We start from the raw sequence: 14,611 nt of genomic DNA, 5'->3' as shown, positions 1-14,611 counted from the left end.
CATGGAAAATAACTGAGTTTAGTTTAACAAAATAATAATACTATCTTACACAATCATCAAACTGTTTCATTATATTTCAGCGTACCCAACTGCAGGTGCACATTGTTTGGCTGGGTATATAATCTACAGCCTAAATATGACGCCATCACCCCAATACCACACACAATTAGGCGCCTGCTGAATATCATAATGTGTAAGTCCCAACCTGTCTCCTCCCTCTGATATGAAAGCTGTCCTGGTTCACACCAAGCTGCAAGCATTCTCTCTGCCGTAGCATTGACAATAGTGTGTGTGTGTGTGTGTGTGCGTGACAGTGTTTGGAGACCTATGGCCTCACTCTGGCCACCTATTAAAATATAAATGCATGACAACATTCATCATGTCTGATTCTATGATTTTGATAGTCCCCTCGCTCTGCCATAGAACACGTTTTATAAGGCACAACACTGGACACCCTAAACTAAAGCTGGATAAAGAAGATTTTAGGGAGTAGAGAAGCCCTGTAACAGATTAAGAGGGTGCTAGCGCTTTCTCTATTACCTCATCATCCACTGCTGTTGTAGTTTTGTACCTACATACAGTTGGTCAGTTATGGCTGCAGTGTCCCTCTGGACTGAGGGGTCAGATCAAGCCCTAGGACTATCAGGTTAGGAGTTCTTGAAAAGCATATTCTTGAAGAACCAAAACATGAACTGGTGAGCTGAACATGTGACTAAAACTGCATACAGTCTGCTGTATTCCCTAAAATGGGGAGTCAATATCACATAAATCTACACTAGGTTCAGGGTTCAAATATGGAAATGGCTGGCCTGCTGGGCACTCCCACTTGCGTTTAAAATACCAAAATACCATCAGAGTAGGATTCTATTGCACATGACTCAGCCCATATGCTACCTAGGCCGGTGCAGCATAACCAATCAGAGCTGCAGTAGGCCTATACAGTATATAAATAGACCATTGCCATATATGGATCTGTGCCATTTACTTAGAACTGGGCTGTGTTTTCAGCTGTGGTTGTGAGTGTTTTGAGATCAAAGCAAGAGCTGCATGTAGCCATGTGTGCACATTTTATTCATAACCTTTGCTAGTTAGTGAGCTTTTAGCCCACTTATAATTTGTAGTCAGCAATAGGGGAGTGATTGTTTCCTTCAAGAGCACAAAATGTGTACATTTCTAGACATCTTTGAAAAGGGATTCAGGTAAATACATATTTTGTTTTACCTTAAAAGGGGCAGTGATGTATTTTGAGACAGGCTTGAATAAGCTAAGTAGCCAACATGCAGAGGGTAGAATAATTTGTCTGATTCTCTGTAATAATGGTATGGGAATAATAATGCATATTATTTTGTAAAGTGGTTTCTTGCATCAAACACCACAACAACATTTTCAGTCACCTCCTTGTCTGAAGGACAAGGTTAATGTCAACCTCTACGAGATCAGTGTCCCTATACCGGGACGGTTGTTGCTAACTGCCGCTAATGTGACTAGAATGACGTAAGTAACATCCAACTTTCCAGGACATAGACATGTCTTATATGTGTAGAAAGCTTAAATTCTTGTTAATCTAACTGCACTGTCCAATTTACAGTAGCTATTACAGTACAAATATATCATGCTATTGTTTGAGAGTGCACAACAAAAAACTTTTATCACAGCACTTGGTTTGATACATTCAGTAATCTTGCTCTGATTTGTCATCCGGAGGGTCCTAGAGATAAAAATGTAACAGTTTTGTTTGATAAAATCTATTTTTAGATTCAAAATGTAGGGACTGGGTACTAAAGTTTGAACCCCTGCTGTTTCTGATCCCACAAAACTATGCTACATATTCTCCTACATTAATTTCACATTTCCACAAACTTCAAAGTGTTTCCTTTCAAACGATATCAAGAATATGCATCCTTGCATTCTGGTCGTGAGCTACAGGCAGTTAGAATTGAAAAAAAGGGTCCGATCCTTAAGAGGTTTTTAATGTCAAGCCCTGCATGTTTTTTCCCCCAAATGTCTCCTGGAATGTAGGTACACTGAACACCACACATTGGCTGAATGATAGAACAGCTAATTCCATGTTAAAATGTTATGGGAAGCATTTTCTCCATTGTTTTTGATGGTAGGTCACTCTGGTAGGCCTACATTATCAAATAGCGTACTTGGCCACTGTTAAAACTGAGGGTACAGCCTCAGTGTTAACAGTAAACGCTCGCTGGAAGTTGCACAGAATTTTCACAACATTCAAGTTTGAGCTCAGCAGACTTGAAATTTGCTGTGCCGAAAAAAATGAGGGAACATTGCCAATGTGTGCACTACCATTAGGCACTGAAGCTATCAACGTCATCCCAACCCAGACTTTTTAGGGCAAGAGAGGATACAGTTAGGCACGAAGGGTCAATGTAAAGTTAGAAGCCAGCAAAGTATACTGTTAATTTCAGCAGCCTCAGAATGTCCCTGCTCTTTCAGAAAGGCGGCAGTGGTTAGTCTTAGGTGCCCTCTGACTTAATTTAGCCTCATTGCAGCAGCAGTGGTGGTTGGGTGCCTAGATGAAGACAAAGAGGTTTGGTTTGTGTGGTGACAAGAAGTGTCATCTTGTGGCCTGTGTGGTCTAGTGGTTGGTGCTGTTGACCCCAGCACACATATACCAGTCAGTCAGTTCTAAGCCAGCCCACTGTACTTCTGACTCGCATTCTAGATGGCATAGCAGTCAGACGTCCTTTGCCCTCGTCTTGTCGTGTCCCGTGTATATACTGTATATATTTACATCTTTCTTCGCATACCTTTTATATATTTTCTTTTCCAAAAACTCAACTTCAAAACTCTCCTGCAACCCGCCTCACCAAATATTTAAAAAAAGTATTATTTACCTCAAATCTGAAATCCACAATAGAAGCTAGCCAGAAGCTAGCCAGTTTACTGGCTAACGTTAGTATTCAGCTAACCACGGTTTGTGGTCATCAGCTATCCTTTWGCTYGAAAAKCTATMRSCASTTTTGTACAACGCGACTCAGACCAGAACATACCGGACCTATTTGTCTCTCCATATCCCCGGATTTCAACTGCAAGCTCTGGACATTTACACCTGGATCTCGCAGCTAGCTAGCTGCTATCCGTGTGACTATTGGCTTACGTCGATCCCGGAGCAAACATCAATTATTCCAGAGCTAGCCAGCTGAAGAGTTCCATCAGCCACTCCTGGGCTACAATCACCWATCCGTACCCGTTTTACTGCCGATGCGGAGCCCCACCGGGCCTTCACGACTGGACTACCGACGTTATCTGCCCGAGGGAGTTATCCAACTGGCCCCTCCTTCGCGATGTTACCTGAACGCCCATCTGCGGCCCGCTAATTGTTAGCTGTCTTATCGGCTTCTATCTGAATAGGTCTATCTATCGGACAAATTTTCTTGGGTCACTATAACTATATCTATTTTGCCAATTGGATTGATCCCCTCTACCACACGGAACCCCACTAATCTACCGTCGGAAACGCACGAGGTGGCTAAAATCAGACTTCCATCCTATGCTAGCTTGCTACCAATGGCTCAGCTAGCTGTCTGAATCGCCGTTACCCCAACCAACCTCACTACTCACTGGACCCTTATGATCACTCGACTAAGCATGCCTCTCCTTAATGTCAATATGCCTTGTCCATTGCTGTTAGTGTTTATTGGCTTATTTCACTGTAGAGCCTCTAGCCCTGCTCATTATACCTTATCCAATCTTTCAGTTCCACCACCCACACATGTGATGACATCACCTGGTTTCAATTATGTTTCTAGAGACAATATCTCTCTCATCATCACTCAATACCCAGGTTTACCTCCACTGTATTCACATCCTACCATACCTTTGTCTGTACATTATACCTTGAAGCTATTTTATCGCCCCCAGAAACCTCCTTTTACTTTCTGTTCCGGACGTTCTAGACGATCAATTCTCATAGCTTTTAGCCGTACCCTTATCCCACTCCTCCTCTGTTCCTCTGGTGATGTAGAGGTGAATCCAGGCCCTGCAGTGCCTAGCTCCACTCCTATTCCCCAGGCGCTCTCTTTTGATAACTTCTGTAACCGTAATAGCCTTGGTTTCATGCATGTTAACATTAGAAGCCTCCTCCCTAAGTTTGTTTTATTCACTGCTTTAGCACACACTGCCAACCCGGATGTTCTAGCCGTGTCTGAATCCTGGCTTAGGAAGACCACCAAAAATTCTGARATCTCCTTTCCTAACTACAACATTTTCAGACAAGATAGAATGGCCAAAGGGGGCGGTGTTGCAATCTACTGCAAAGATAGCCTGCAGAGTTCTGTCCTACTATCCAGGTCTGTACCCAAGCAATTTGAACTTCTACTTTTAAAAATCCACCTCTCTAAAAACAAGTCTCTCACCGTTGCCGCCTGCTATAGACCACCCTCTGCACCCAGCTGTGCTCTGGACACCATATGTGAACTGATTGCCCCCCATCTATCTTCAGAGCTCGTGCTGCTAGGCGACCTAAACTGGAACATGCTTAACACCCCAGCATCCTACAATCTAAGMTTGATGCCCTCAATCTCACACAAATTATCAATGAACCTACCAGGTACCACCCCAAAGCCGTAAACACGGGCACCCTCATAGATATCATCCTAACCAACTTGCCCTCTAAATACACCTCTGCTGTTTGCCTGCCTCATTGCCTGCATCCGTAATGGGTCAGCGTTCAAACGACCTCCACTCATCACTGTCAAACGCTCCCTGAAACACTTCAGCGAGCAGGCCTTTCTAATCGACCTGGCCGGGGTATCCTGGAAGGATATTGATCTCATCCCGTCAGTAGAGGATGCCTGGTTATTTTTTTTAAATGCCTTCCTCACCATCTTAAAAAAGCATGCCCCATTCAAGAAATTTAGAACCAGGAACATATATAGCCCTTGGTTCTCTACAGACCTGACTGCCCTTAAACAACACAAAAACATCCTATGGCGTTCTGCATTAGCATCGAACAGCCCCCGTGATATGCAACTTTTCAGGGAAGCTAGAAACCAATATACACAGGCAGTTAGAAAAGCCAAGGCTAGCTTTTTCAAGCAGAAATTTGCTTCCTGCAACACAAACTCAAAAAGGTTCTGGGACACTGTAAAGTCCATGGAGAATAAGAACACCTCCTCCCAGCTGCCCACTGCACTGAGGACAGGAAACACTGTCACCACCGATAAATCCACTATAATTGAAAAATTCAATAAGCATTTTTCTACGGCTGGCCAAGCTTTCCACCTGGCTACTCCTACCCCAGTCAACAGCACTGCACCCCCCATAGCAACTCCCCCAAGCCATCCCCATTTCTCCTTCTCCCAAATCCAGTCAGCTGATGTTCTGAAAGAGCTGCAAAATCTGGACCCCTACAAATCAGCCGGGCTAGACAATCTGGACCCTTTCTAAAATTATCTGCCGAAATTGTTGCAACCCCTATTACTAGCCTGTTCAACCTCTCGTGGTCGTGCTGAAGATCCCAAAGATTGGAAAAGCAGCTGCAGTCATACTCCCCTCTTCAAAGGGGGGGGGGACACTCTTGACCAAAACTGCTACAGACCTATATCTATCCTACCTGCCTTTCTTAAGGTCTTCGAAAGCCAGTCAAATAAACAGATTTACCGACCATTTCGAATCCCACCGTACCTTCTCCGCTATGCAATCTGTTTCAGAGCTGGTCATGGGTGCACCTCAGCCACGCTCAAGTCCTAAACGATATCCTAACCGCACTCAATAAGAAAACAATACTGTGCAGCCGTATTCATTGACCTGGCCAAGGCTTTCGACTCTGTCAATCACCACATCCCTCATCGGCAGACTCGATAGCCTTGGTTTCTCAAATTATTGCCATCGCCTGGTTCAACAACTACTTCTCTGATAGAGTTCAGTGTGTCAAATCGGAGGGCTGTTGTCGGGCCTCTGGCAAGTCTCTATGGGGGTGCCACAGGGTTCAATTTCTTTGGACCGACTCTCTTCTCTGTATACATCAATGATGTCGCTCTGCTGCTTGGTGAGTCTCTGATCCACCTCTACGCAGACGACACCATTCGGTATACTTCTGGCCCTTCTTGGAACAATGTGTTTAATTTCTTATGGCTGCAGGGGTAGTATTGAGTAGCTTGGAGAAAAGGTGCACAGAGGTGCCCATAGTAAACACTGCCGCTCCTCAGTCCTAGTTGCTAATATATGCATATTATTATTCGTATTGGATATAAAATCTCTGAAGTTTAAAACTGTGTTGAATTATGTTGTAGAATAACAGAACCTAAAAAACTATGGGCAGGCAAAACAGCTGAGAAGTTCCACTTTCCTGTTTGAATTGTTTCTGAGGTGGCAGATTTTCAACCAAGCTCTCATTGAAATTACAGCGAGATATTGATGAGTTTTCACTTCCTACGGCTTCCACTAGATGTCAACAGTCAATAGAACTTTGATGACTCTAATGTGAAGGGGGGCCGAAGGAGACAGGAAATTAGTAATCACTGCCATGATGGTGGACTCTTTACGCCCTTACATTTGGAAAACTAACGTTGCGCAACGTATCACAAATGAGGGTCAAGGAGACCATCCCGTAACTCCCCTGCCGCTAACTCTGTACTAGCGAGTTCTTCAATTTCTCAATTCGCCTGAACCCGAATTGGACATGTTATTCCAAGAGTAAGATGATGAGTGCCCCGTTCAAACAAACATTCTAAAGATTGACATTCAAGTCATCATAACCGTCTCCAGCTCTGTGACATGTCTTCTACGCCACAACCCTTAATGGAAAACTTTTTGGGACATTGGTCCATAGCGTCTTATAGTGGATGCCTACCCGCTAGATATTTTGTTACCTAAACCCCTGGAATAAAATAATAGAAGAAAGAAGAAAAAAAATTAAAAGGTTTCAATTCTTTCTTCTACGGGTTAACCTCCGCTGTGGTCGAAGAAGGAAATGGTAGGGTCATCCGAGGTTAGGAGAATTTATTGTAGCCAGTGGAGACGGAGGTGAAGGATTAGGAAAAGAGTGAGGTACCGAATGCGCGGGCGACCTTGGACGCAAACCAAAGATAGCTATATTGGACACATAATATAACAGACAATGAAAATAGAAGGGAGTCCGAAAGATGAGTAACAGAAGTGGAAAATAAACTCGGAAGTAAGTGAGGCGAGTGCTGGGCTAGGTGTACAGGACAGCGTGGACAACGTGGGAGGACGTTAACGAAGTTGTCCTTAGGAGCTCGCTTCTGTCATTAAGTCTCATCAAAGGTAAGGAAACATGTATCATATTTTTCTGGTTTTCTGTTACACCCAACATGGCGGCTAATTTGGCTATTGTTCTGGGCTCCGTCTCAGATTATTGACTATGATATTGCCTTTTCCCGTAAATATTTTGAAATCTGACAACCGGTTGCATTAAGGAGAGAGGTATAGTCTATAATTCCATGTTGCATAACTTGATTTATCACTCTACATTTATGATGAGTATTTCTGTTTGAAACGATGTGGCTATGCAAAAATCACTTGATTGTTTTTGGAACTACTGAATGTAACACGCAATGTAAACCAGACTTTTGTCTATAATATTACATATTATAAAAACTATGAAGTATCAAACATGCAATACAGTATTGTGCCGAGCATACGTCTATGTGAGTGAGTACTATTGCCCAAACCAAAGATAACGAACGTGTTTTCGTGGATACATATTAGCGATCATCTACTATTTCTGTCTTTGTTGAAATTCTATCTTGTTGGCGGTGGCTTATATGGGTGGTTTGCGGTGGTGACTCAACATAATCGTTTGTTAGGAGGCTCGCGGCTTGAAAAGGCATATGTTGAAATCGGACACGTCGATAGTAATTAACAGAACTACCGTTTATAACATTTTATAAGAGACACTGGTCACTGTTTGACGGAATTATTAATACTTAACTGAGAAATCTTGTTAGTGTTAAGTTTGGCTCCTAGAGGACTCACTTCTCCACTGCTGCCTGTGCTCATAATCGATCCCGACACGCTGGTGAGCAGATGCAAACCCGTTAACGCGAAGTCAACAAACCCGTCCAGACGAGCTTCATGGCCAATACACATTCTCCTTGCCCGTGTGAGCTCCAATTCTCGTTAAAAATACAAGTAAAAAACCAAATCTGCATGCTCTTCATAAACGCCACGCCGACTCATAGCTGCCTGCAACCTGCCCGGACCCGTCCACAATCACCTACTCTGGGAACGGGCTTCTGACTGATAGAATATTGTGGGGGACAACTAACAAAATACCTAGTTAGTCTGGGATATTCAGACTTGCCTGAAAACCTCTCCTTCCAAGAGACTCACATCAAACATCTCCAATCCCAATAAGTTACATCTAGAATTGGCTCTCCTATTTTGCAACAAAGCATCCTTCCCTTTATGCTGCAAAACATACCCTTGTAAAACTGACCATGCCTACGATTCCTCGACTTCGCGCGATGTCATTTACAAAATAGCCTCCAATACCCTACTCAATAAATTGGAGCAGAGTCTATCACCAGTGCCATCCTTTTTGTCACCAACCCCATATACTACCCACCACGCGACCTATACGCTCTCGTTGGCTGGCCCTCGCTGTCATTAACTCGTCGCCAAAAACCCACTGGCTCCAGGTCATCTACAGACCCTGCTAGGTAAAGTCCCCCCTTATCCAGCTCGCTGGTTCACCATAGCAGCCACCCACCCTGTAGCACGCCAACTCCAGGCAGGTATATCTCTCTGGTCACCCCCAAAACCAATTCTTCCTTTGGTCATCTTTCCTTCCAGTTCTCTGCTGCCAATGACTGGAATGAACTACAAAAATCTCTGAAACTGGAAACACTTATCTCCCTCACTAGCTTTAAGCACCAGCTGTCAGAGCAGCTCACAGATCACTGCACCTGTACATAGCCCATCTATAATTTTGCCCAAACAACTACCGCTCCCCCTACTGTATTTATTTATTTTGCTCCTTTGCACCCCATTATTTCTATCTTTACTTTGCACATTCTTCCACTGCAAATCTACCATTCCAGTGTTTTACTTGCTATATTGTATTTACTTCGCCACCATGGCCTTTTTTTTCCTTTACCTCCCTTCTCACCTCATTTGCTCACATTGTATATACTTATTTTTTTCTACTGTATGTTTGTTTTACTCCATGTGTAACTCTGTGTTGTTGTATGTGTCGAACTGCTTTGCTTTATCTTGGCCAGGTTGCAATTGTAAATGAGAACTTGTTCTCAACTTGCCTACCTGGTTAAATAAAGGTGAAATATATATATTTTTAAATAAATAATATTCTTCCTAGTTTCCCATCTTCTCTTCACTGACCAATCTGTTTATTATGATAAAAGATGGTTATATATGAAACCTATGTTAGTGTGCTGCCATTGGTGACATTTCAAGCTAGCTGTGGAGTGAGCTTACGGCACGCTCTTAACTTTGTTACACTCACCCCTCTTAAAACTCACTACACAGCGAGAGACTCCAGTCGTTGAGCTGAGCCCAACTGCAGATCTGGGTCACAGCACCAGTAAAACAGATTTCAGTGTGCTGCTAACAATATAGCTTCTTCCACGGTCCCTGTCCCCATAACGGGCTCAAACCAGTGATCCTCTGATCGCAAACACACGTGACCGCCCTCCTTGACAACGACGACGCAGGGAGTACGGACGCAGTTGCAGATGGTGAGTTTAATAATAATGAATATAGCGTGTTACAAAACAAGCGCAGCGTCTAGACATGAAAACAGAACCAATACTGCCTGATGACTGAGGTTGGTGAGAGCTATATGAAGGGAGAGTAATCAGGGTGGTGATGAAGTCCAGGTGTGCTTAATGATGGGGAGCAGCTGTGCGTAATGATGGTTGCCAGGTGCACGCAATGTGGGTTGCAAGGACCAGTGGTTAGTAGACCGGCAACATCGAGCGCCTGAGGGAGGGAGTAGGCGTGACAACAACGTACTGTACCAACCAATTGAGCTATAGAAAAGGATCCAGTTTGCTATCCATTGGTGACATTTCAAGCTAGCTGTGGAATGAGTTTACTGCACATTCTTAACTCCGTTACTCTCACCCCTCTTAAACTCACTACACAGCGAGAGACTCCGGTAGTTGAGCAGAGCCCAACTGCAGACCACACTATGGGAACTCTTGCGTTCACAGAGCCAGGCCCAGTTTACCTCAGTTGGTGGTGGTGCATAGCTCAGAATTCAGTTCTTAGACCTCAGTGGTACAGAAGTAAAAATATGCACGGCATGCATGACTGTAAGTTGCTTTGGATAAAAGCGTCAGCTAAATTGCATAAATAATATTAAGTCATATCTCAGAACGTGGATCCCAGAACTCTGTGGTGTAGAGCTGAGATGTCAGAAGCTAGAGCTGTGGTGTGGAACTTTCAGACCCCAGAGGAGGAACCCCAGCAGCAGGAAGAAGTAGAGAGCAGGGAGGAGCAGCACCATCCACATCCAGTAAGACAGCCACGTAGCTAGGGGGCGCTGCTCTGACAGCACCACTAGCCTGGAGGGAAACGGAGGTATACAGATTAAAATCATGATCTCAGCAAATGTCCAGTATTCATGCTATGGCCAGATTTATGTCTACATCATCATTATCCAAAAGTTGCATGTTTGTTTACAGGGAATCCCAGGCTGTGTGTCACTATTGCCTTCAATGTACATACTTTCTAGCCTGGCCAGATAATGACAACTGTCTGCTATATCAGTTGAATAATATGGTGTTATCTTAATACATTTTAATATCACTTAATAGCAGCTTAATAATGTTAAGTCATCTTAACACTCACGGTTCTGTGGTGCAGACTGATTCAGCAATACAGGTACTGAGCTCACAGGTCTCGGATGTGCCTGCTCCAGACCCCGCTCCTACTCCAGACCCCGCTCTTGACTCCTTGGCTTCGGCCTCCTCTGAACTAGCCTCACGCGCCACTATTGCAGACCTCCGCCTGTGATGTAGCGTCATCTGCCGGGAACTGAAACACACAGACACGGGCACACACACAGTATTAGAGGAAGGGAAAGCCCTGCATCAGTCACACCTGACCCTTTGGTCATTATTTAAATGTCAATGAGTCATAAATGGGGAACCTGTTGATGAGTTAGGGGCTACCCACCTGATGTGAGGGGCTACCTACCTGTTGTGAGGGGCTACCCACCTGGTGTGAGGGGCTACCTACCTGGTGTGAGGGGCTACCCACCTGGTGTGAGGCACTACCTACCTGGTGTGAGGGGCTACCTCGTTCTCTTCCTCCAGGCTCTGGGAGCTCTGTGTGGAGCTCTGTCTGAACAGGAGGGGGGTGTGGTGGGGGGACATCTCAGAGGGCCTTTAAAAAGGAAACAGTTAAATTTACACTTCCAACTAAACAAGGTAATACTATAACAACAAACAATGCTGCTGTTACAGAGGTCTGTATAGTTCTGATGGTATGAACACAAGGCACAGCACATTGATAAGCCATAAGATCAACAGACACCATGCACACACAATGTGTTCTCTACAGCAGTTAAATCCATCATAGGTTTATACTGTAGTCCGTGCACTTGCGTCTAAGCCTGTGGTGCATATGCGTATGAAAGCCTCCACATTGACTAGTGACTAGCATGGCCATCTAGCGACTAGTGACAACTGACCATGCAGATGACTCTCAGTGCGCTAACTGCACTAATGACAGGGCAGATTTTCCTGTACCTGCTGGCTTGGTTCACACTGCCCCCTTCTGGCCCCTGGCTGTCAGTGTCAGCACTGGCCCTGCAACCCTCCTGGAACTTGGTCTCCAGGTCGCTGAGCTGAGAGGGAAAATGAGAGGGGGGAAAGAGGATGGAAAAGAGGCGATTGAAGAGGGGGGAGAAAAGAGAGGTCAGCATAGAATTAGAGTTATGCATACCATGATCACATGACCACAATGGGAGTAGGTCTTAGTGTTATTGTTTCTAACCTGGGATCCCGTTGGGATTAGTGTGACGCTGACTCTTCGCCGAAGGAGGGTCTGAGAAAGTCGGGGAAGTGAAATATTWAAAAATATATATAATTCAAGCCACTGGGCTGCCCTCACTGATATTTTCTATTTATTTAACTGAGATATTTGAAGGAAGGATATGAAAAGCAATGAAGTGAACTGTCTGTTACCTGTTGGGAGTCTCGCCTGGCAAACAGGTGCCTAACGTCTCCATCCTCTGTAATGATAAAAAGCCAACAGTCAGAACACAGCTTTTCCATATGTGGAGAATTTTGTTACACTGTACAGTCAGAGGATACTGTGCTCCTATTATGAAAATCAGTCACTTATCTATAGTGCATCAGGCCTACTTACAATTAATTATTMTTTTAAGAATAAATGTACTTTAAGAATCAAAATATTCAGAAAAGACTGCTTTGTGATTAATTTTCCTTTCACTTGTCCACAAAAAATCCATTGAGGGGCAGCACTCAGACCTGAATCGCTGTGTCTCCTGCCCCGGCTGCGGTGGAAAAACTTCCTGGTCTCCAGCAGCTCGGATCTCTCCACAGCGTGACGCCGCTTCAGATACTCCACGTGGATACCCATCATCTCCACAGAATGACACACGCGCGCCTCCTGACCCAGCAGAAACATTCATCAAAGTTTCATTCAAACTACATGTATAACAGTTTTAAACAAATATATTTTTCACAAAGCACTAACCAAAACATGGACTTATACCTCAAAAGAGCAAGCCTAGGATTACACGACAGTCTCACCTGGTGCACGGTCCCCAGCATCTCAGCAGCAGCGATGATGTCACTCACGCCGTCCAGCACTGTGTCCAGACTGGCCTCAATACGACTCAGCATCTCAGCGTCTACACATCTACCTCTCAGATACTGGGTGAGAAGAGGGGGGGGGGGGGAGAGAGGAGGGGAATAGAAGATTGGAGGATAGATATAGTAAAAAGAGAAAGGAAGTGTGGAGGAAGAGAGAGGTACGGTTTAAACTTTAAACATACATTTATCAGACCATTAACTGTGAAGCAGCCAGGTCAAACACACATGTACACACCCCTACCTGCAGTGTGTTTCTGGTTTGCTCCAGTTCAAGGATGAGGTTCTCCTGGGCCACTGTTCTGTCGTGTTCCTCAGCCTGCAGTCTCTGGGTCAGGGTGTACTGGTCACAACGGAACGCCAGTGCAAGCTGGGTAAACGCATTCTATAGGGGACAGAACAGTGTGTGGATGAGTGTGCAGTGTATGTGTATGCGTGCGTGCGTCTGCATGTGGGTGCATGTAGTCTCTAGTCTCTTTGTCCAAGTGTACTAATCGCAAAAAATTCTCACCTCAACCTCCTTTTCAGTCATCTCTGTACCACTGAGGGCAGGAAAGAAACGGTGAGGTAGAGAGCCAGGACAGGGGAAAGGGGAAGAAAGGGGAGGGAGAGGTAAGAGAAGAGTGAGGTTGTGACTATCGAAAAAGTTAGTGTTAAAGTAAGTGTGTCCGAGTATAAACTGACCTGCTGAGGCCCAATCTCTCTAGTATAAACTGACCTGCTGAGGCCCAATCTCTCTAGTATAAACTGACCTGCTGAGGCCCAATCTCTCCAGTAGAAACTGACCTCCAGAGGCCCAATCTCTCTGGTATAAACTGACTTGCAGAGGCCCAATCTCTCCGGTATAAACTGACCTGCTGAGGCCCAATCTCTCCAGTATAGGAAGGTGCTCCCAGGAGATAGCCAGCTGATCCTCTGGACTGGGCTCTGAGGAGAGGAGCAGAGGAGAGGAGAGGAGAAGAGAGGACAGAGTGTTCATAGCTTCGCTAGCATACAACAACAGAGAGGACAGGAAATGGAAGTACAGCCACGTCCTGTTGCTGGCAACGATGCAGCTCAAGCAGCAAAACGGATTCCTTACCTTCGTCAGAGTCCGAGCTGTCCCCCAGTATGCCAGCATACTCACAGGGAGTGGCCTTCTTAGCAGGGTGTTGGGAGAGGGACGACACACAAATCAGTTAGCAACCTCGTGGCAAGGCTGTTATTGTAAATGAGTACAAGTTCTCAATAGACTTGCCTGGTTTAAGAATGTTTTCATTAAGAAAGAAATGTTCCTGCTTTACCTGTGCATTCATGGTCCCAGTGTTAGGCAGAGTGGTACAGAGTGTGAGTACAGTGTTGTTTATATCTTTCTCCACACCCCTGATACTTTTTACCAACCCTACAGAAAGAATACCTCACTGCTGAGAGAGAGAGAGAAAGAAAGAACACACAAATAAGATTCACACTTCCATTCTACAAGTATATTGAAAGATGGCACACACACACACCCTGTTAAAGGAAGGGAAAACAGGGAAAGATGGCCCACAATTTCATTCACACGCTCACAGGAATACTGATACTGACCCTGCCCCCAGGTCACAAGTTTAACGCTCAATTCATAATGTGACATCCTTTAAGAATGAGTAGAGAAAGCTAACAGGCAGCTCTCAGTTTCAATAGAGGCTGTGTCTGAGCACAGTACCACGGGGGAAACATGGACACAGAGCAGCATGCTGGAGAACAGAGAGAGAAAGATATGCAGTAGCTATAAACAAATAGAAGTGGGGGTAGGGACTATCGGAACACAAAGGAGGAGAGGAAAAGGACAATCATTAACT

At 44.7% G+C, this 14,611-nt stretch overlaps 1 protein-coding gene across 1 annotated transcript; it reads right to left on the bottom strand.

Annotated features, from left to right (window-relative positions):
* Positions 1-9,671: 9,671 nt before the first annotated feature.
* LOC111970656 (inositol 1,4,5-triphosphate receptor associated 2-like) lies at positions 9,672-13,386 on the bottom strand. Its single transcript, XM_023997455.2, has 10 exons — positions 13,303-13,386; positions 13,036-13,176; positions 12,732-12,854; positions 12,447-12,588; positions 12,141-12,187; positions 11,950-12,000; positions 11,703-11,800; positions 11,233-11,337; positions 10,801-10,986; positions 9,672-10,514 (listed from the first exon to the last, which is right to left on the bottom strand). Exons 1-10 carry the CDS (start codon positions 13,321-13,323, stop codon positions 10,364-10,366), a joined length of 1,065 nt encoding a protein of 354 aa, XP_023853223.1. The 5' UTR covers positions 13,324-13,386; the 3' UTR covers positions 9,672-10,363.
* Positions 13,387-14,611: the final 1,225 nt, after the last annotated feature.

The sequence above is a fragment of the Salvelinus sp. IW2-2015 genome, linkage group LG11 (assembly GCF_002910315.2).
Source record: "Salvelinus sp. IW2-2015 linkage group LG11, ASM291031v2, whole genome shotgun sequence".
NCBI classification, from domain to species: domain Eukaryota; kingdom Metazoa; phylum Chordata; class Actinopteri; order Salmoniformes; family Salmonidae; genus Salvelinus; species Salvelinus sp. IW2-2015.
This window is presented reverse-complemented; position numbering and strand designations above follow the sequence as displayed.

Coding starts and splice junctions, on each gene's coding strand:
- LOC111970656 (XM_023997455.2), bottom strand. CDS start 13,323: ATGACTGAAAAGGAGGTTGAG. Junction 13,177..13,302: donor TGACTGAAAAGGAGGTTGAG/GTGAGAATTTTT, acceptor TGTCCCCTATAG/AATGCGTTTACCCAGCTTGC. Junction 11,801..11,949: donor TAATCCCAACGGGATCCCAG/GTTAGAAACAAT, acceptor TTTCCCTCTCAG/CTCAGCGACCTGGAGACCAA.